Source organism: Corythoichthys intestinalis, chromosome 4 (assembly GCF_030265065.1).
Source record: "Corythoichthys intestinalis isolate RoL2023-P3 chromosome 4, ASM3026506v1, whole genome shotgun sequence".
NCBI lineage: Eukaryota > Metazoa > Chordata > Actinopteri > Syngnathiformes > Syngnathidae > Corythoichthys > Corythoichthys intestinalis.
Window position 1 is genome coordinate 2,806,654 of NC_080398.1, and position 23,897 is coordinate 2,830,550.

The 23,897-nt window shown below is 39.0% G+C and overlaps 1 protein-coding gene across 3 annotated transcripts in view; it reads left to right on the forward strand.

The window, feature by feature from the left end:
• LOC130914459 (protein PTHB1-like) overlaps positions 1-23,897 on the forward strand; it is a 233,758-nt gene that overhangs the window by 117,983 nt on the left and 91,878 nt on the right. For 2 of the 3 annotated variants that reach the window (XM_057833669.1, XM_057833670.1), the window contains 2 exons: positions 11,285-11,467; positions 16,479-16,728. In XM_057833669.1, coding sequence (XP_057689652.1) covers positions 11,285-11,467; positions 16,479-16,728 — 433 coding nt within the window. Of the gene's footprint in view, positions 1-11,284; positions 11,468-16,478; positions 16,729-23,897 lie in introns of those variants that run through there. The other variant, XM_057833671.1, reaches the window with a different exon arrangement.

Below are 23,897 nucleotides of genomic sequence, written 5' to 3' on the forward strand. Positions count from 1 at the left end.
TTCATTTCATTCAGGAGCATAAAATACCGCGTGTAATATGAAATAAACAGGCTTTTTTTGTGTGTCACAGGCACTTTAACGCACCACATACATTATACTCATACTATTATACATTAGACATCTAAGCTGCGTCAGTGGCAGCCAATGAGTTTACTGTGATTTTCAAATATCGGTTGCAGAAGGGGTACAACGCTGTAAATTGATGCTATTAATCAGCATATCTACACTGGTATGAACAAGTATCTGAACATTTTGGAATTTGTCATATTTCTGCATAAAATCAAATGCGATCTGATCTTTGTCAAAAACACACAGATGAAAAAACAGTGGTTGCTTTAGCTAAACCCACCCAATCATTTATAGGTTTTCATATTTTCTTCAACCAGATGCTTCCTATAGCTGCAGATCAGTCTGGCACATCGATCAGGACTAATCTTGGCCCATTCTTCTCAACAAAACTGCTGTATTTCAGTCAGATTCCTGGGATATCTGACATGAATCGCTGTCTTTAGGTCATGCCACAGCATCTCAATGGGGTTCAAGTCTGGACTTTCTCTTTTTCACTCCAGAATGTGTATTTTGTTCTTCTGAAACCATTGATTTACTTCTGTGTTTTGGGTCATTGTCTTGTTGCAACATCCATCCTCTTTTTCGCTTCAACTGTCTGACAGACGGCCTCAGATTTTCCTGCAAACATCTTGATAAACTTTTGAATTCATTCTTCCATTAATGATTGCCAGTCATCCAGGCCCTGACGCAGCAAAACAGCCCGAAATCATGATGCTCCCTCCACCATGATTCACGGTGGGGATGAGGTGTTCATGTTGGTGAGCTGTTCCACACATGATGTTGTGTGTTTAATCCCAAGCAATTCCAACTTTGGTTTCATCAGTCCACAAAATATTTTTTGCCAAAACTTCTTTGGGGTGTCCAAGTGCCTTTTTGCAAACATTAAACAAGCATCAATGTTTTTTTTAGACAGCAGTGGCTTCCTCCGTGGAGTCCTCCCATGAAAACCATTGTTGGCCATAGTTTTACATATAGTTGATGTGTGCACAGAGATATTGGACTGTGCCAGTGATTTCTGTAAGTCTTTAGCAGACACTCTAGGGTTCTTTTTTTTTTTTTTACCTCTCTGGGTATTCTGCGCTGAACTCTTGTCGTCATCTGTGGGCGACGGCCACTCCTTGGGAGAGAAGTAACAGTGCCAAACGATCTCCATTTGTAGACAACTTCTCTGACTGTCGATTGATGAACATCCAGATTTTTAGAGATGGTTAAGAATCATTTCCCAGCTTTATACAAATCAACAATCCTTGATCGCAGGTCTTCAGACAGCTCTTTTGACCGAGCCATGATGCACATCAGACAATGTTTCTCATCAAGACATTTCTTACCAGGTGTGTGTTTTATAGTGGGCAGGGCATCTTTAAACCATTCATTAGTGATATTGGTTTCAATTGCTCTTTAAGTCACCTTAGGCAGAGGGTTCACTTATTTTTACCCCTTCTGTCATTGTGTGCAGGCTATCCTCATTAAAATATGAAAACCTACAAATGTTTGGGTGGTTTTAGTTGAAGCAGACGCTGTATTTTCATCTGTGTGATTTTGACAAAGATCAGATCACATTTGATGGTGATTTTATGCAGAAATTTTAGAAATTCCAAAAGGTTCAGATACTTTTTCATACCACTGTATGGCATTTCCCATGAAGTATTAGCATTAAGCTAGTAGAATGACTTGGCCCTGAAACGTGATCATTCTCTGTCAAAAATACTTTCCCCATCCGGCCCGCTCGCCAGATCCCGTCACACGATCCTCCGCTCGCGCCGGTCCACGCGGCTTTCATCAACTCGACTTTTTCCGCGTATCTGCAGCGTTCTTCTCATCCGCGATGCTATCGGCAGACGTGTAGACAGATGCCTCTTATCGCTATTGTGTGCGTGCGTGCCGGTTTTGAGCACCGACAATAGCGGTTACTGTCTGGCGAACTATCGCGGCCGCGATCACCTCATCGCGCTGTCTCCACGTCTGACGCCTGTATACAGCTAAGCATCTCCCACAATTTCAGGCTTTTGGGTGCACTAGGGATTCCAGGATGGATTATTTTGGCACAGTTGATAAATTAGTTTGGTTTTCTGATTAGTTGACTAATTGGCTCGAATGTAAATGACATGTTACTATTTTAGCCGGAATCAAAAATGTTAGACTAAGAAAAGAAATATGAATACCTAATGATGAATATGAATATCTAACTTTGTGATATTTTTTTTCATTTTCAGATATCTCATTTCATTTGTATTATTTGCTTTCACACAAAGACAATGGATCGGGTCTGATCACATCATTTTCAAAGTATCGGAATCGGCAAAAAAAAATATCGGACATGCCTTTTTTTAATATATATATATATATATATATATTTTTTTTTTTTTCTTTTTTAATTTAAATCCTTTTCTTATTGTATTTAAATCGTTTTCTAATTGTATTTAACGTTACAGACAAAATGTCTTACACTCATCCCGAGTAGTTTTGGCTTAAAGTAGGGCTATCAAATTTATTGCGTTAACGGCGGTAATTAATTTTTTTTAATTAATCACGTTAAATAATTAATGCATGCGCTGCACGAGCCACTCATGCATTGTCATGTTCAGTCTTTAAAGGCGCCGTTTTATCGATATATAGAGTTAATAGGCAGCGTATAATGAGTAGAGAGAATTTTGACAGCCTTTGGAGCCTGATTTTATTCGGCTAAAGCCTTACAGCCCCTCTCTCAGCAATTAAAAATATCGTGGGAGGCAATGTGGGGAAGAAAGGTAGTAGTTGATCATTTTCTTAACACCCTATGTTCTTTCACAATGCAGAGAAGATATATCAATTGGTGCCCCTACGCACAGTCCTGGTTGCACTTCCCATCATGCATTTGGCCAGAACAGTCGAATGGCTACAGTATCATTTACTGAAAGCTCAACAAATACACTAGATGGCAATATTTAGTCACAATATACAAAGTCACATTTATCCTTTAAGAATTACAAGTCTTTCTATCCGTGGATCCCTCTCACAGAAAGAATTTTAATAATGTAAATGCCATCTTGAGGATTTATTGTCAAGTTAATATTACGGTAACGTAATATGGCGCAGTCATAAAAGTCAAAACCATGGATAGCAAGTATTAGTGGTTAATAAGATATGTTTAGAGTACAAATTTGTATGCTACTATGCAGGTTCTCTTTACACTGTGTATTTTTAGGTTGCAGCACTACTTACTACTTCTACTACTACTAAGCACTAGAGTGAAGGACAAAATAACGAGTGGACGATAGGATGACAGGGGAGTACAAAGACGGACGTCGGCGTTCTGGAAGAGGGCGGGGGTATCGAACACACGACCTTTCATCGTGGAGCAAAGCTCTTTGTGCGGCGACCGTGTGAACACGCGTGGAGAAAAAAAGTCCAAGTGAAGCCACCGTGGCAGTCAAAACATTAGAGTCGCCTCCATTGACGGCTCATCAATCACGGCTTGACTAAAGGACACTTTAGGGCTGTTGTTGAGTTTTTTCGGTGGGGGAGTTGTGGACTTGACCTCGTCTTGCTTCACTTTGAGGGAAAACATCACTTGTTGTTGCTGCTGCCTCGTTTTTGAGTGACCAATCGTTTTTCTTCTGCAAATAAACACTTGGTTGAGGCCTTGGAAGTAAACATCAAAGAAACGGAATGGTAGCGTGTTAGCTTAGCATTTTGCTATGTTGATGAGGCACTGCACGCTAGGTGAACTGACAGTTTAACTCTTTATTAGGCGGTGGTTTAACTCATTGGCCAGCATTGATGGATCATTCGATCGCTCTCGGTTGAAATGGATTGGACGACTGTTGATGTCAATAGGCGTTTTCAATATCTGTTTCTTCTTTTACTATGAACAATTTGCTATGTGACCCGGGCTGGCATTGAAGAAGTTAAGCTAATAATACCTTTTGAATAGGAGTCCACTGGAGTCACCACTGTTGCTGAAAGGCTGAATGAAAAAAAAAAAAAAGTTTAAAAAAAACAAAACATAACAAGATATATATATATATATATATATATATATATATATGTACTAGGGCTGTCAAACGATTAAAATTTTTCGAGTTAATTACAGCTTAAAAATTAATTAATTGTAATTAATCGCAATTCAAACCATCTATAAAATATGCCATATTTTTCTGTAAATTATATATATATATATATATATTCTGTAAAATAAATTGTTGGAATGGAAAGATAAGACACAAGATGGATATATACATTCAACATACGGTACATAAGGGCTGTAGTGGGCATTTCACTCTACTGTCATTTAAATCTGTCTATGCTGTCCTCACTCCAAAGAGTCTCCTTTTTCCAAAGCTAGACAGCTAGTGAATGACGCCTTAATAATTAGACTTCTTCCTTTTTCATCTGATTTATTAATAAAATGGCCTCAAACCATTGTCCTCTTTAGACCGTCGTAAAACTACAAAATAAAAGTACACAAGCATTGCATTAGCAACAACGTTAGCTTAGCACGCTATACAGGTTCACTAAACATGAACAAAAAGCGTCTCATACAAAAAATATAACATTTCGCTTACTAACATAATATGTACATTCTTTACAACAACCATACTTACGGACAAATCTTGTCCAAGGACCATATAAGCACAACATTATCAGCCCGAGACGTCATGCAGCCATAATGAACTGGCAAGAAAACAATAAACCATGTCGCAAAGCGACCACAAGAGTTCGCTGTTGGACAGCACAAAAAGCCTTGCCGTAAAACTTACCAAAAGGCAGAAGACTTTCTGAGCGGGACATGTGCGTTAATTGCATCAAATATTTTAACGTGATTAATTAAAAAAAAAAAAATCATTTTTACTAATTTAAAAAATGTAAAATAATTTTTTAAATATTGAAAATGAATAAGACAAAATATACAAGTAATATATTTTGTTTTTTATAACTTACATGAATTGATTTAAAAAGTAAAAAAAAAAAAAAACATATATAACATATATGTATATTTATATATTTTTTTTTCATTTCATTTAATGTGTTTTTATTCATTTTTATTAATTAATTTAAAAAATGTAAAAGAATTCTAAAAATATTGAAAATGAATAAGACAAAATATACAATTTATTAATATATTTTGTTTTTTATAACTTGAATTGATTTGAAATGTAAAAAAAAAGGTGAATTTTAATAATACAAATATTTACTATTGATAAATGATGTCTTTATTTTTTCATCAAATAAAGTGTGAAAGAAAGAAATAGAATTACTTCATTTATCATTATTTTTTTACTTAAATTTATTTTTTATTTGATCTTTATTAAATGAGTTATTGATTGATAAAATAATGTTTAAAAATAGTGAAAATAAGAATATAGTTATTTTTTTAAATGCATTTTTTTTTTTTTAAAAAAGGAATTGATTAATAAGATATTAAAATTATAGTTCGGGGGAAAAATATATATACCAAAAGAAATATGAATATTTACTATTGGTGATTATTTTAGTTGTAATTTTTCATTGATTAAAAAATGTAAAGAATAAACAAATGAATAAATCGTTTAAAAATGCTTATTTGCTTTCCTTTATTATATTTTTTATTTTTTTTTATTGTTAAATGATTTATTAGTTGATAAAAAAATATTGTATTAAAATATTAAAAGTACTGTAGATAAGAATATTTACTATTAAGTCAAAGAATAAATAAATGATTAAACGTAATTAGTTTAGATTTTTTTTTTTTGCTATAAAAATTCTGATGAGTTTATTATATTTTTAAATTAATTTAATTTTTTATCATCAAATGAATAATTGATAAAAAATATTTTTTAAATTGTTTAGAAATATTAAGACTAGATCAGAATATTTACTATTGACTTGTTGCCTATCATTGTCAACAATAGACGTACCATTCATTTCAACAGCGATAATCAAAAATATAACGAATAAATGAGTGCCCTATAAAGGGTTAAAATAAAAAATTGCATTTTTCAAGTGAAGTCCATATCATTTCTGTATGTGCGCGTCCAAGCTAAAAATGTCCGCTCAGCTGGCATCAATCAGTGTATGCGTGGAAGGGAGTTGCTACTAACAATGGAGGCCTTGACTGGACCTTCAGCCTTTTTATCAATACACCAGCATGCACACACACTTCAGAGGGTCTCAAGGGAGGGCGGTCCGCTTGAATTTAACGCAAACTTTATGGTCGGAAGCGTACGTGAGGCTCGGAGGAATTCGGCAGGTTGCGGCTTTTGTGATTTTGCCGACTTCAGCGTTTTTTGGAATTGAGTTTCAGCACTGGGGTCTTTACAGAGTTAATGCACAGAAAACTCGGCATTGAAGGTGATAGGCGTCCAGTCATCCTTCTGCAGTGAATATGAATGGATTTATCTTGCGTTGGATGACTACTTGTAATTAAGTGCAAGTGAATATTTTAGGTCATAAACATTTGACCTCAAATATATGTGCTATAAAAGATAGCAGCACAAATGATTGACATTTCTATATAGATTTGCGTCTGATGGGGTTTTAAATTTTAAAGAATTTATTTGCAAATCATGGTGGAAAATTAGTATTTGGTCAATACCAAAAGTTCATCTCAATACTTTGTTATGTACCCTTTGTTGGCCAAACGTTTTCTGTAACTCTTCACAAGCTTTTCACATACTGTTGCTGGTATTTTGGCCCATTCCTCCATGCAGATCTCCTCTAGAGCAGTGATGTTTTGGGGCTGTCGTTGGGCAACACGGACTTTCAACTCCCTCCACAGATTTTCTATGGGGTTGAGATCTGGAGACTGGCTAGGCCACTCCAGGACCGTTAAATGCTTCTTATGAAGCCACTCCTTTGTTGCCTTGGCTGTGTGTTTGGGATCATTGTCATGCTGAAAGACCCAGCAACGTCTCATCTTCAATGCCCTTGCTGATGGAAGGAGACACGCACACTCACACAGTCCAAACAGATTAATGTCGACAACATGCATAGGATATTTGAATCGTTTTTTCGGCCAGCAGCAGCCACTGCAAGTAATGTGAAAAGATGTCAATGTTGTGGAGTTGGGGGGGGGGGGGGGGGGGGGGCACTACTAATTTTGCTACTGAAAGTCCAACCTGTGAGGTAGCATAACATTAAACTGTGTGAACTTGCTAACCTACAAAAATACTGTGGTCAGGCCAGCCTCCACAAGGAACAACGAAGTCCAGCTAGATGTCCCTCATTTGGATCATTGTTTGCATTATGTGCATTACGGTAACGCAACGCGGTGGTTTCAGAGTGTAAGTCCCTTTAAAAAAAAAAAAAAAAACTTGGAGCTTGGAGCTAACTTGGAGCTTAAGGGGGACACTGACATATAAACATGAATTGACAATTAAAAAAATCTGAAATGAAATTAGTTTCATCCTTTGGTTTGAGTCTTGGGAGTTGTCTAGCTCAGATCCCTCAGATGTAGATCGGTCCTTGGTTTTCTCAGATTTTTTTCCCATTTTTTTATTTTTCCACATCATTTTTATATTTCAATACTTTAGTTTGACTCTGGGGGTGCTCCAGTGTCCTCCAGAAGTGGACCTATACTTGGGTAGCACCCCATTTTTTTGTTTGATAAAGGGACTTGCACCTCAAAATGTTTTTGTAGTTTTTTAAAACAAAGGTTTGAATCGAACATTGTATCACATGAACCAATACACATGAAATTTAGTATTAGTCAACATAGATTTAGTTTGCATTGATCATTTAGCCTATCACTTACAGTAATTACAGTGGGGCAAATAAGTATTTAGTCAAACACTAATTGTGCATGTTCTCCCACTTGAAAATATTAGAGAAGCCTGTAATTGTCAACATGGGTAAACCTCAACCATGAGAGGCAGAATGTGGGGAAAAAACACCCAGAAAATCACATTGTTTGATTTTTAACGAATTTATTTGCAAATCATGGTGGAAAATAAGTATATGGTCAATACCAAAAGTTCATCTCAATACTAGTTATGTACCCTTTTTTGGCAATAACGGAGGCCAAACGTTTTCTGTAACTCTTCACAAGGTTTTCACACACTATTGCTGGTATTTTGGCCCATTCCTCCATGCAGATCTCCTCTAGAGCAGTGATGTTTTGGGGCTGTCGTTGGGCAACACGGACTTTCAACTCCCTCCACAGATTTTCTAGGGGGTTGAGATCTGGAGACTGGCTAGGCCACTCCAGGACCTTGAAATGCTTCTTATGAAGCCACTCCTTTGTTGCCCTGGCTGTGTGTTTGGGATCATTGTCATGCTGAAAGACCCAGCCACGTCTCATCTTCAATGCCCTTGCTGATGGAAGGATACATGGCTCCATTCATTCTTTCCTTTACACAGATCAGTCATCCTGGTCCCTTTGGAGAAAAACAGCCCCAGAGCAGGATGTTTCCACTGCCATGCTTCACAGTGGGTATGGTGTTCTTCGGATGCAATTCAGTATTCTTTCTCCTTCAAACACGAGAACTTGTGTTCCTACCAAAAAGTTCTATTTTGGTTTCATCTGACCATAACACATTCTCCCAGTCCTCTTCTGGATCATCCAAATGCTCTATAGCGATCCGCAGACGGGCCTGGACGTGTACTTTCTTCAGCAGGGGGACACGTCTGGCAGTGCAGGATTTGAGTCCCTGGTGGCGCATTGTGTTACTGATGTGTAGCCTTTGTTACTGTGGTCCCAGCTCTCTGTAGGTCATTCACTAGGTCCCCCCATGTGGCTCTGGGATTTTTGCTCACCATTCTTGTTATCATTTTGACGCCACGGGGTGAGATCTTGCATGGAGCCCCAGATCGTGGGAGATTATCAGTTGTCTTGTATGTCTTCCATTTTCTAGTAATTGCTCCCACAGGTGATTTCTTTACACCAAGTGTTTTACCTATTGCAGATTCAGTCTTCCCAGCCTGGTGCAGGTCTACAATTGTCTCTGGTGTCCTTCGACAGCTCTTTGGTCTTGGCCATAGTGGAGTTTGGAGTGTGACTGACTGAGGTTGTGGACAGGTGTCTTTTATACCGATAATGAGTTAACCCTTTAACACCTAAGCCTATTTTGGCCGAATTTGCATGCATTTGATGTTGCCTTTATATTTCAAAGAAAAAATTGTTCACAATGGCCAAGTTGGGTCCCTTTTTTCAGGACACCTTGAACTTCATGTCCCAACTGTTGTTTTCTTCACTGACCAATTATAATCCACATTTTGGACCCAAAAAGACAAAGAAATCCCAAAATATTTTTTCAAAATTTGTAATGTTGGTGTCCCATTAACAACCAAACATGCTCGACCAACCGTTTTGAAGCTTGATAATATTTATTCAACTTGTTATGATAAACATTCAATAGAAAAAAATAAGATTGAATAGTTTTATGTTTGACTATTCAACACAAACAGCGGGTATGGTCATAGGCGTTTTTGGCCTTTTTACATACTATGGTCAAAACAGGTTATATACAGTGCAAAATAGTGAGAAAAAAATATATACGGTATATCATCTAACACAAAAAGGGTTTGGAGGATATCTCTTTGTGAAGTTAGGTATTATACCCATCACCTTATCTAAACTATACGTACATGCAATCAAGCTTCTCGAACACACATCTATATAAAAATTGAAAATATTCAAAGTGAAGAAAAAAATATATATAACAATCAAAAAAAGTATTTTCAAAAATATTGACAAGTAGTTCAGTTGAATTCAATTTTTTCAGGCATGCGACCCGATAGTTTTTTTTTTTTTTTTGCGCACTCAATAAAGTTTGTTTTTGAACAGGTCACTGAGCTCCGTCACGTAGAACGTCACACAGCCTACTCCTCTGCCGTTTGAGCGCTGCTGTCACTTCTACTCGCCGAGACGCCGACTAATCCGAGGAAAACGACAAATACAGCTCCTCATATTCCTGGAGTTGATGAAAAAATGCATTAGCTTGCGCTAAATTTAGTTTTCGATTCATTCTGCACGTTTCAAAGTCGCTCGCGCAATCCAACCGGTGTTCATGCCTCCTTTTCCTTAGTTGGCGCCTAGCTCGGCAATTTATTAAAAATGTTCACATTCGGTTCGTCCTTCTTGACATCACAACGGATCTTGGGATATGTAGTCTTTTGTGCTGCTTTCGGTTTTGAAAAAGGACAAGAAATGATGGAAATATGGAGATAGATACATGGTTCATGCAGCGTTTTAATGCATATTTATGAGTGCAATAAAACTATAAAACTCAAATGGCATTATCTCCCGTTTTTCTTGGTCGATTGATTGCAAATAAAAACTGGTGTGGACATCAACTTCCGCACTTTCAAATGAGAACAACCAGCGGCACGTGGGTGACGTAATTACAGCGTGACGAAGCTTCAAAGACGACATGCGTAAACGCGTCGCTGCCGACACGTTCGATCTTAAAGGGTTAAACAAGGTGCCATTAATACAGGTAACGAGTGGAGCCTCGTTAGACCTCCTAAGAAGAAGTTGGACCTCTTTTTGACAGCCAGAAATCTTGCTTGTTTGTAGGTGACCAAATACTTATTTTCCACTCTAATTTGGAAATAAATTCTTTAAAAATCAAACAATGTGATTTTCTGTTTTTTTTTTTCTTCTCCACATTCTGTCTCTCATAGTTGAGGTTTACCCATGTTGACAATAACAGGCCTCTCTAATCATTTGAAGTAGGAGAACTTGCACAATTGGTGGTTGACTAAATACTTATTTGCCCCACTGTATTTTCCGATATAGTTGTAAATGCTTTCATCGGCCAATATCATCGGACAACTCTATGAAAAATGTTCAGGAAGTGACCCTGGATTACTCCAACACTGCCAAAATGGATTGGACACCTAGTGCCGTCAATGCCAGCCGATGACTGCCCTATTAGAGTTAGCTAATAAGTCATAATTTGTGCGTGAAATGGTTAAAATATTGGACTTTCGTGCCTTTTTAAGTAACATACTATTTGTGTCCAAACACTTGAATCCAGGTCTCCTGTTGCAGCGGTTGACTTTTCCTATTTACAAAGCCATTTGTCAAGTCAGTGTGGTCCATTAGCCCGGGATCTGATTTCTCTCAACTTGTCCTCGCTAGTCGTCCTTATCGCTCTTCGACGACTTTCGGGTCAGACCTTGACTGAAGTTCAGAGTTCAGCTCAGTCCGGGTCTTCACTTTCTTTTCAAGGTCACTGCAAGGACATCTATCACTATCTAAGTGGAATTCTAAGCCTTGCTTTTTTTTTTTTTTTTTTTTGCGGAATTGGCGCAGGTCATGTCACTAGCAGAGGCGGCGGAGGAAAACGCGTGCCAGCTGGAGGAGGCTTTCGTGCGGCTGAGGAGCTCCACGCAGCTACTGGTTCTGCTGCTGTCGCTGTGGCAGGGCCTGACGCCCGAGCAGAGCAACATCTTGGAGGCTAGCATGCTGCCTCTGCTGCAGGACACGCCACAGTTGGTACAACTGCACTTTATTTTTCAACTAAATGACAGCACATATTATTGTCATCCTCAGCAAGTCCACTGAGCAAAATGAATGAATAAACGTTATGCTAGTCAGCTAATAATGAATTCTGAATTCACCATTATTTTCACACTACAAGACACTATTTTTTTTCTTTGTGTCTTGCATTATATTGTCCATCAATATGTCATAATCTTGTATGGAACACTGTGACTTATAGTCCAGTGTGGCTTATTTATTGAACATTTATGGTTTTCTTGTGAAATTTGGTCGGTGTGGCTAATAGTTCATAATTTACAGTTATGACTCGTCCCCCCAAAATTTTTAAATTTCAAATCTATATAAGATTTAATGCCTTTTATTTATATGAATTTGGAATGTGTAAATAATCAATTTATATGAAATACACTCTGCATATGGCCGCCAATGACACTCTCAAGTTGATTTTTTTTTTTTTTTTTTATCATTTAATTTCTTGTCATTGACTGATAAACCTTTCAAATTTAAGAAATCAATGAAATGCGGAATTTTAGAGCAAATATTACTGTATAAAGAATTGGAGGAAAACAAATACATAAAAATATTGCTATATTAATTTTAAAAAAATTTAAATATGCAAAATTAAATTAAAAAAATACAGCTAAATAATTATAAAATTTGAAAATATATTTTAAAAATTTAAAAATTAAAGTCAATATAGAAAACTAAAATGTACATATTTTTAAGTGACTGATACAAGAAATTTCAAAAATAGTTTTATTTTTCATGTTTTATTGACATAAAAATATTTTAGTTTTTTTAAATTTAATTATGTATTTATACATTTTTTTAAAATATATTATTATTCATTCTTATATATTTCCCCCTCCGAAATATATATATATATTTTTTTAAATAATAATTTTTAAATTCCTGTTTACTATATGTTCTCCTCCTTTTAATGTAATTTTCTATTTACTTTTTAATTTATTTTAATTTGTAGTTTTATTTTTCCGTTCAATTTTCAAATTTTTTGTTTTTAAAAACCCAGAGTATGTTTCAAAGGGTGCCACGGATAAGAAAGATGTAATTCTTAAAAGATAAATGTTAGTTTGAGTTACATTAATTTGATAATAAAACCCCTCTTAATGTTTTCGTTTTAATAAAATTGAAAAATTAGTTGAACTAGTAGGTCGCCATTGTTGTTGATGACGCAATCCACTCTGGGCGGTGATGTCACTGGGCGGCAACTGCCAGGCTTTTACAGTGTCACTCTTTAGCTACATAAACATGTCGTCGGTTCTGCCCGTCCAATTTGAACCCAAGCGGAAAAGTGATATTTCACAAAATGAGCAGCAAAAGCAAGTACATGAAGGTTTCCAGCAGGATTCGAACCCGCATTTCCCGTGCGACAGACGAGGGCGTAGACCACAGGACTACACTTCCACATGACCTTGTCAGGGAAATTCAAGTTAGAACTCCAAGACAAATGTCAACTCGACAGCTCGATGAGAAATGAATGAAACCCCAACCATGGATTGCTTTGCTTCGAAGGCTTTATGAACAAGAGCTCTCGGGTACAAAATGATGTGACCCAGCCAGGAGCTGTGATCACCCAGCAGTACAAAGAAGTACAATAGAGGCTGGACATTTATACTGTTGAAAGGGCGGTGCCGAAGCCCACCGTGAAACGAAACTTACTAAGAAACGAAACTCATCATCTCACAAACCTGGGTATTTTTCCATACAAAAACATCTTTGAGCTGAGACCTTGAACACCGGCTCTGGCTAGAAAGATGATGAGCTCAGCCTGATAAGCCACAGTTCTATTCAGTTATATTCATTCAGTGCATATTGGAAAACACAGGAACATAACAGTCCATATTTGGGCAATTTGTGATACAGTCTACAATAGTCAAGGCTATGGGGAGGCACACTCAAACAGATTAATATAACATTGATGCTCTATGCTACAATGTTCTCATGCAAGCATAACAAAGCACACAAAATATAATGTATAATGGTTTTGTTTTAAGCATGAATAAAATTCTCTCACGGACCTAAGTCATGATTTTCCTTACAAAGCCAAAGCAATCACAATCCACATGCGTTTTCTGTCTCTGCGGTAAAACCTGAAAGGGAAACGCAACTGAAAAGACAGTGCGGCTGGCTTGACCACGGAATTAAAAAACATGGCTCACTTCAGACAGCAAGCAGACAACAATAACATAGGGATTGCGTAAAATGGTTTATTGAAGAGACAAAGAAACACGCGATCGCGAAAATGGAGACACAAAAAAGGGTCTTTGACAGTAGGTCGGGATCAATGAATAAAAAAAATGAACAAGGAAAAAACCGCGATGAGAGGCCGCCAAATGAAAAAAACAAGGCAACAATGCAACACGCAATGAAGGGATATACAAATTGTCAAATTGCAGCAAGTCAATTCTTGGCAATCCGCCTAGGATCGGTTTAAAGACACTGCTGATGAGCTGGAATTGGATGCAGGTACAACCCTAGGTGGATCTACTATTCAGGCGAAGTAGACGATCGCCTTAGGCCCCCAACCAGTAGGGGGCCCCCAACCAGCTGCCTTTGCCCCAACGAGCAAAGGCTTGGGCCACCGGAGCCAGCAGCACCCCAACTATTCGTCATGTAAAATTATGTCAGCATACCAAACAAACAAATAACAAAAAAAAAAAAAGAAAGCCATTTGAATTTATATTATTATTATAATTTGCATTTATATTATCTCTCCCCCCCCACACACACACGCACTACAATGGACTGTTCCACGACGACGGACTGAGTATCAGTCGCTTAGCTTCATTTAGCGCCGTTTAGCATTGCTTAGCTCCACTTAACTGTTCGTTAGCTTCACTTAGCTCTCCCGCGGTTTTCACGCCACTAAACTCGCTATTTTTACAGCTTGATTATTATTATTATTTTTTTTTCACAGCTCACTTGCTACTTTGCACGTCGGCTGTCGTTTATTTCGAACACACGAGCGAACGTGCTCTCCATGAGAGCCAAAGTGCAGTGAGGGAGAAGTTGAGAACAGGCCTCTAATGCCTCTTTTAGCTTTCTTCTTCTTCACACCGAACATAAAATACACGACAGCCCACCCTGTGGCGAAACAATGTAGTACAGTTCCAATCAGTCATACAATAACACTCAACAGCTGGTTAACAGCAAAAGCATGTCATGTTTGTCATATAAATAATGATTTCTGGAGTGAATCCCACATACTTCAGAATTAATATTATAATATTTTGAGTAAATACTACATACTACAGATTCTAAACTAAGAATAGCTTTCAAATGACACTCTTTATGACAAATATGATTGGCAATGAATAAGTATTATAATTATTATACTATTAAATATAGTAGTATACTATAATAATGCTAGAATTTTTTTAAAGAATTGTTTTGAATAATTTTGGAAAGGAAAAGTCAGTGTTCTGAATCTGTTTACTTTCCATTCTTTTGCACTAGTAAATGCTATCAGCATTTAACCTCATTGTTTATTTGTGATTATTTTTTATTTACATGATTATTTGTACTTTAATAAAGAATTTAAGTGTTCCAAAATAGTTTTGTGAATTAATAGGCGTCAACAAAAATTTCATTGCTAAATTAGTAAAAAAAAAAAATTTTTTTTAAATGATTAGATTAGTTGATTAATCGTAAAACTAGTCCGCTGACTAATCAGGAGAAAATTTGTCGTTTAGGACAACCCTAGTTTGTACCGGAATATATTTCCTGCACACCCTTCTCACCTTTTTAACCCCTGACCCATGAAGGGGGCCTCTGGATATGTTCGCCTTAGGCCCCAAAACTGCCAAGTCCGCCACTGGGTACAACGTCGGGAACTCATTCCACAGATCTGTAACAAAACAATCTGACCAGCAACAGAATGTGACAAAATCATACCAGTCGTCATACTAGCTTCGCTTGCTAGCTAGCATAGCTATTCTCCCAGTCCAGCCCAACCGCGTCATCATCCCTAGTGTGCATTGCGCGCGTAAAACATGGCGCCCTCCGTAGGTCAAAACTAAATATTATACATTTTTAAGTCAATGGAGATATTTTATGTGTTTCTAATAACAAATTTTCGTAAAAGAGAACAATTGTGGCTTATTTGAGCCCCCAAGTCTTTAAGTCCGAGGTTGTCTAATATAAGAATCACATTACAACCAAGTATATTAAAAAGCATTCATTGATTGTGTTAGACACTCACCCCAATTTATACTGGGATGAGCCAATGACTATACATACGTTAATTTCCAGAAAATTCTCCGCTGTATGGACTTGACGGTAACCTCAAAAGATGTTGAGCGGCATTCCACCGCGACTCTTCAACTCTTGCCGTCTGTCTGGAGCCAAAGTTTGGATAGCCGCGAGGCATTAAACATTTTTATTAGCAAGCAGCCAGGATTCTGTCCATTGCACAGGACATTTTTGTGTCATATGTTTCATTATTTAAGTGAAGAGCTAATGCGATTTCAATACATCGTGCCACAAATTAATGTTAAAGACTGCAGCGGTCTCAAACGTCTGAATTTGAAGCATCATCTTCACGTCTGTCATCATGTTCTCTTCTTAACTCTTGTTCTTCTGTCAACTCCCATCTTCCCTCTCTGTTGGCGTAATTAAGGACTTGATGACCTGTCATTAGGACTCATTAGGGGCCTAACAGCATGGGGTGGGCGGGGCTAGAAGGGACACAGCTGTAACTCTTTCGGTGTTGTTGACGTTGTTGGACGGGTCTTTTTTTATAGTGGACATTAACATAGGGGACATTTTGTGTTAAGTTAGCCCTCGGCCTAGCTTTGCTAGCATAGCAGCTAACATAGGATCATAATACTTGCTAATATGTGTTTTAATGACCAAAATATTCACTAGGCTTATAAACTGTCAAAGGTCAATGAGTTTATCCCCAATAGACTACTAGTGATAAACTTATTTAAAGGATGATGGGACGCCACGTGAAGGATAATTTTGCGGTGTGTCTCCCCCTAAGGGCTGGGAGGAGTGCTGCGACGCGGCGGTGTCCCACCTTCTGCGGACGTGCTTGTCTCGCAGTCCCAAGGAGCAGGCCACCACGCTGGCTCAGGCCGGCGGGGCCGTGCTAACTCTGCCCCAGGATACGACGCGCCTCAAGAAGCACATCACGCTGCTGTGCGAGCGACTGGCCAAAGGGGGACGCCTCACGCTGGCCTCAGAGGCCAACGTGCAGGTCCCTGCGCAGGTTCAAAACTTGGCTGCCCCTGGTAAGTGTTGGGGAAGGGGAGGCGGGATCTCCTTTACTTACATGCCCTTTTGTGCCTTTGCCATTCTTCTGCTTTTATGCGCTATTATTCCTTTTACTTCACTTTTACAGGCACTCTCTTTCAATTTCTTCCCTCCATCCTTTTTTATCTCTCTCACTTTTCCTTCCTTCCTTCCTTCCTTCCTTCCTTCTGTCCATCTTTTTCCCTTATCTTTCTCTGTTTTGCTCATTCCCTTTCCTCCCTACCTCCATTCCTTCATTCCACCCTTCCTTCCACTATTCTATCCCCCTTCCTTCCTTTCACCCTCCCTTCCTTCCTTCCTTCCTTCCTTCCAACATCCCAAGCTTACCTCCACCCTTCCTTCTTTCTTTTTTCCTTTTTCTTTCTGTTCTTTTTTCCTTCTAATTCTTTTTCTTTCCCTTTTCTCTTTCTTGCTCCTTTGCTTCTGTCCCTCTCTCCCAACCTCCTTCCTTCCTTCCTTCCTTCCTTCCTTCCTTCCGTCCGTCCATCCCACACGTCCGTCCGTCCGTCCCACACGTCCTTCCACACTTCCTTCATTCCACCCACCCTTCCTTCCTCTTTTTCCTTTTCATTTGTTCTGTTTTCCACTTTCTCATTCCCTTTCCCTTCCTTCATTCCTTCCATGCTTCCTTCCTTTCTTCCACACTTCCTTCCTTCCTTCCACCCTTACTTTCTTTCACCCTTCCTTCCATCTTTCCTTTCTTCCACCCTTCTTTCCACCCTTCCTTGCTTCCTTCCATGCTTCCTTCCTTCCACCCTCCCTTCCTTCCATGCTTCTTTCCTTCCAGCCTTCCTTCCACACTTCCTTCATTTCTTCCACCCATCCACACTTCCTTTCTTCCTTCTACCTGTCCTTCTTTCTACCCTTCCTTCGTTCCTTCCACCCTTCCTTTATTGCTTCCTTCCGTCCTTGCTTCTCTCCGTCTTTGCTTCCTTCCGTCCCTGCTTCCTTCCAACCTTCCTTACTTCCACACTTCCTTCCCTACTTCCACACTTCCTTCCTTCCACACTTCCTTCCACCCTTCCTTTCTTCCACCCTTCCTTCTTTCCAACCTTCCTTCATTCCTTCCACCCATCCTTTCTTCCTTCCATGCTTGCACCCATCCACCCTTCCTTTCTTGTTTCCTTCTTTCCACACTTCCTTCATTCACCCTTTTCCTACCTTTCTTCCACCTTTCCTTCCATCCCTCTACATTTGCCCCCTCCGGGTCAGTATTAAATTGACGTCTATCGCCGACGATGGCACTGAAACCAGCGCATTCACACCCAAAGATTAATAGCAGTGCAATAGCGATGGCCGACAATGAGTTCATTTTGTGTCACTTTCTGTTGATTTTGCATGTAAAAGTTGTTTCCTGTTGATTTTGAGACAACCTGAAGTGCCCCTGAATGTACTCACTGGCCACCATTGACGACTCTGAATGGACCGGACGTCTGTCGTTGTCAATGGCAACCACTGAATTTGAGACCTCCCCTACCATGTAAATGTGGTAACATGTGCATATGATGACATCAACAATATTGAATATTTCCTGGAAGAGGCGGCGACTGCTAATTATTGATCGGCCAGTTATTTTTAGAAATGCGCGGAGCTCCACTCTTCAATTTGTATACGCCACGGAGACACTACAAAGACAGCTGCGCACACACAAATACATATATAAGCCATATGTGGACACACACAACCTATATGTACTCTGTCTACGCACACGCAAACCAACATATGAAGACATGTACTCGGAAACACTCTTACACTGAATATTCTACCGTATATATAACCACAAACGTACACGTAACAGATGAAGAAAATGCACACAGCAGATATCATATATGAGCATGCACACTCTAACACACATGTACTGAAAGCACATCCTCTCTCTCTAACCCCCCTCTCTTTAAGTCTAAAATAGACGGCGGCTTCAAACCACAGCTACCGACGCAGCACTGTGAAAACACACACATGCTCATGTGTTAGTTTTTTTTTAAATATTAGCTCATTGGCTGCCATTGACGGCGCCAGACGTCCAATCCATTTGAAGTAAAATGGATTGGATGTCTACGAGTAATGAACTCATTTCAATGCACATCAGAAAGACGATTGGACGCAACATGATTTTTTTTTTTTATATTAACTCATAGTCTGCATGGGTTGTCCAATTTTGTTGAGGTGGGAGGGTTGACATAAATTGAATGAATATAACCTCAGTTAGATTCACAGCAGAAGGATGATTGGACGCCACACTTTTTTCTTTTTTTAATTAATTCATTGGCTGCCACTGACAGCGCTCGACGTCCAATCCATTTGAAGTCAAATACATTTTTTTTAAATATTAAAAACATGTATAAAATATTTTATACATAAAATATAAATGAGAAAAGAATATTATATAGAATATATTTCATATATACTGTACGTATAAAATATTAAAATTACAAATGAAATAAAAATAAAAATTAATAATAGAATTCAAAAAATGAAAAGAACTTCATTAATACATTTTTCCTTATTTTAAAAAAAAAAATTATTTTCCCCCAAAATATTTTTTTTTTTATTTTTTTTTACCGAGCTCCTAAAGGGACCTTGGCAGAAATAAAATACATTTAAACAATCTGGTGCGCACCAGATACTATACGGTGCACACTTAATATCTGGTTAATTCATTCACTGCCAGTGACAGCGCTCGACGTCCAATCCATTTGAAGTCAAATACAATTTTTTTAATATCAAAAACATGTATAAAATATTTTAGGTATAAAATATAAAAAATGACAGTATAACATGGAATAATATATGACATGAAAATTAATAATAAATTTAAAAAATGAAAAAACATACATTTAAACAATTGGGTGCGTACCAGATAGGATGTGGTGCGCACTAGAAACTATCTGGTGCACATTAGAAACAATCTGATGCACACCAGATAGGATGTGGTGCGCACTAGAAACTTCATCTGGTGCACATTAGAAACAATCTAGTGCGCCCTAGATAGAATGTTGTGCGCATTAGAAACAATCTGGTGTGCAACACATACTATCTGGTGCGCACCAGAAACGATCTGGTGAAACATTCTGGTGTGCACCAGAAACATCTAATGAAAAGTATGTGGTGCGCACCTAATTCTGGTACGCACCAGATAGTATGTGGTTTGCACTAGAAACTACCTGATGCGCACCAGAAACAATCTAGTGTGCCCCAGATAGGATGTGGTGCGCACTAGAAACAATCTGGTGCGCACCAGATAGGATGTGGTGCACATTAGAAACAATCTGGTGCGCACCAGATAGGATGTGGTGCGCACTAGAAACAATCTAGTGCGCACCAGATAGGATGTGGTGCGCACTAGAAACAATCTGGTGCACACTAGAAACAATTAGGTGCACATTAGAAACAATTAGGTGCACATTAGAAACAATTAGATGCGCCCCAGATAGAATGTGGTGCACATTAGAAACAATCTGGTGCGCACCAGAAACCATCTGGTGAAACATTCTGGTGTGCACCAGAAACATCTAATGAAAAGTATGTGGTGCGCACCAGAAACAATTAGGTGTGCGCCAGATAGTATGTGGTGCGCACTAGAAACTACCTGATGCGCACCAGAAACAATCTAGTGCACCCTAGATAGGATGTGGTGCACATTAAAAACAATCTGGTGCGCACCGCGTACTATCTGGTGCGCACTAGAAACCATCTGGTGAAACCATCCGGTGCGACATAGTATGTGGTGCGCACTAGAAACAATCTGATGCGCACCAGAAACAATATAGTACGCACCAGATAGGATGTGCTGGTGCGCACTAGAAACTTCATCCGGTGCACATTAGAAACCCAGATAGTATGTGGTGCGCATTAGAAACAATCTGGTGCGCATCACATTCTATCTGGTGCGCACCAGAAAACCAACCGGAGAAACCATCTGGTGTGCACCAGAAACATCTAATGAAAAGTATGTGGTACGCACCAGAAACAATTAGGTGCGCACCAGATAGTATGTGGTCCGCACTAGAAACTACCTGATGCGCACCAGAAACAGTCTAGTGCACCCCAGACAGAATGTGGTGCACATTAAAAACAATCTGGTGCGCACCGCATACTATCTGGTGTGCACTAGAAACCATCTGGTGAAAGCCTCCGGTGCGCACCAGACTACTGCGCACGACATAGTATGTGGTGTGCACTAGAAACAATCTAATGCGCACCATAAACAATCTAGTGCCCACCAGATAGGATGTGGTGTGCACTACAAACTATCTGGTGTGCACTACAAACTATCTGGTGCCCACTAGAAACCATCTGGTGCGCCCCAGACTGGTGTGGTGCGGACTAGAAACAATCTGGTGGGCACCAGATAGTTTCTAGTGCACACCAAATTGTTTAAATGTATTTTATTTCTGTGGATGTCCATTTAGGGGCTCAGCAATATTTTATTCGTTATTTAGATTTAATTTTTAAAAAAAATAATTTTCTGTATTGTCCTGTATTTATTATTCTTATTCTTATTTTTAAACCTATTTAGGATTCTCCCTTTTTTTCTATTTAGTTTCTACATGTTGTTCATCACTACTATTATTTTCATGTACTTATGTATCCTCCAAAGCAATTTGATGTTCAGTAAATTCAGGCAACAAGGGGTTAAAATTAGATATCGACCGATATGGGTTTTTCAGGATCAATACCGATGATTAGTAGTTAGAAGGGCTGATTTTTGGAGCCGATATTTGCAGTAAAAGTGTAAAAAAATTGAATAATGCAAACACTGAACTTTATTGAAATGCCTAAAGCACGTTTATTGAATTAAACAAATAGAAAATAATAGCTCCATTCGTGCCTGAGGCGCACTACAAGTGTAACTCCATTTACAATTACCATTTAGCCAATCAGAGGACGGGGTGAATACTAGTGCAGGAGATAGAAGCATGGCTGCATCTGAGCCAGTTTTAAATGGATATTTTTCATATCAGCCGACCGGCTTTTGAACAAGGCAGACGACGATATCCGTCAAACATCCAAATATCAGCGCCGATAATCGTGCTGGCCGATAATCAGTCTATCTCTAGTTAAAATGCTACTTCTTTGGGGAAAAATACTCCAATTTGCTTGTATTTCAAACGTACTCGTCTATAAATAGTATTACGAGTGTCTCGTAGTTCACTGTGTGTTGTGGTTGTCCAATAAACAAATGTAAAACTAGCGCCGAGAGCTCATAAACGTGCAAACGAGCGCTCGATACCTTGCAGGATAAAAAAAAAAGAAGAAGAAAAAAAAGCATTTTACATCTAATTTGAATGTTATGTGTGCCGGAATGCTAAACCACCCGAAAGCTATCATTTACACTCAATTACACAGAGAAACACCCACGCCGAGTGGGAATTTTTACGCACTACGCTAGCATACATTTGTGCGCGTTTAGGTGGAAACCTTGCCGTAAACACAGTGTGTGTACTTTCTATTTGGCAGAAAAAGCAGCATGTGGGACGGCAAATAAAGCGCTGTTTACGGCATCTGTCCAATGTATTTAAACTGGGAGGCCTGGGCGTGAATACTTATGTTTACGTGGCGTAACTCACAAGCAGTTTCGTTTAATGGAAGAAAGCTAGTCAGAGAGGAAGGAAAGATGGTTGGGAGGGAAGGAAGAGGAAAGAGTGAAAAAGAGAGAGACGGGTCAGAATGAGCTAGAGGAGGAAGGAAGTATATAGGGAGGAAACTGAGAGAGGGGGGGACAAGGGAATGAATGAAAGAATGAACAAAGAAAATAAGGCAAGGCAATTTGTAGGGCACAATTCAATACTGGGTAATTCCAAGTATTTGTATAAATGAAGGAAAATAGAGTGAAAGATGGAAGATGTGAAGGGAGAAGGAAGGGAAGTATGGAAGAAAAGAGGGAGGATGGGAGGAAGAGAGGGAAAGGAAAGAGGGAGGGAGAAAGAAAAGAAGGCACCTAGGCAGGAAGGTACTGCTAAAGGAAGTGAAAGAGAGAGAAAAGAGAAAAGGGAGAATGAAAGAAAAAGGAAAGGAGGGAGCGAGAGAGAAAAGAGAACAAGAGGAGAAAAAGAGAAAAGAAACAGATAAAGGAAAGAGAAAACAGACTGTTAGGGACATAAAAGAAAAGAAAAGTAGGAAGGGAAGAAGGGAGAGAAGGAGAAAGGAGAGAAAACAAGAGGAAGGGAGGGAGGGAGGGAGGGAGGGAGGGAGGGAGGGAGGGAGGAAGGAAGGGAGAGGAAAGGGAAGGAAGGAACGGAAGAAAGCAGAGAGAGACAAGAAGAAAGAGATAAAAGAAAAGGAAGGAGCTTAAGAAAGAAGTGGAGAGTGAGAGAGACAAGAAGATGGAAAAGAAAAGAAAACTGAGAAAGAAAGGAAGGGAAGAAGGGAGAGAGAAAAGGAAGGGAGGAACTGAGAAAGGAAGGAAGGGAAGAAGGGAGAGAGAAGGGAAAGAAGGAAGGAAGGAAGGGAGACAGAAAAGAAAAGGGAGGGAAGGAACTGAGAAAGGAAGGAAGGGAAGAAGGGAGAGAGAAAAGGGATGGAAGGGATTGAGAGAGGAAGGGAGAAAGAGACGAGAAGAGAGAACGAAAAGAAAAGGAAGGAAGGAACTGAGAATGGAATGGAAGAAGGGAGTGAGTGAGAGAGACAAGAGAAAAAGAAAGGAAGGAAAGCAAAAAAGACTGGAGGGAGGGATGATTATAGGAGCGAGAAAGCAAGAAAAAGAAAAGGAAAGAAAGAAAAAAACAAAAGGAGGATTGATTGAACTGCGAAAGGAAGAACGAGAGAGACAAGAGGGAAAAGAAAAGGACGAACTGAGAAAGGGAAGAAGGGAGACAGAGAAAAGAGAAGGAAGAAAGGAACTGAGAAGGGAAGGGACGAAGGGAGAGAGTGACAGAGACAAGAGAAGAGAAAAGGAGAGAAATGAAAATTTAGGAACTTAGAAATGAAGGAAGGAACTTAATAAGGAAGGAATGGAAGAAGGGAGAGATACAGAGAGGGGACAAGAAGAGACTAAAGAAAAGGAAGGAAGGAAGAAAATGAGAAGGAAGTAAGGGAAGAAAGGAGAATGACGGAAGGAAGGAACTGAGGAAGGAAGGGAGCAAGAGAGAAAGAAATACAAGATACGCAAGGAAGGACTTGATAAAGGAAGGAAGGGAGCGAGAGA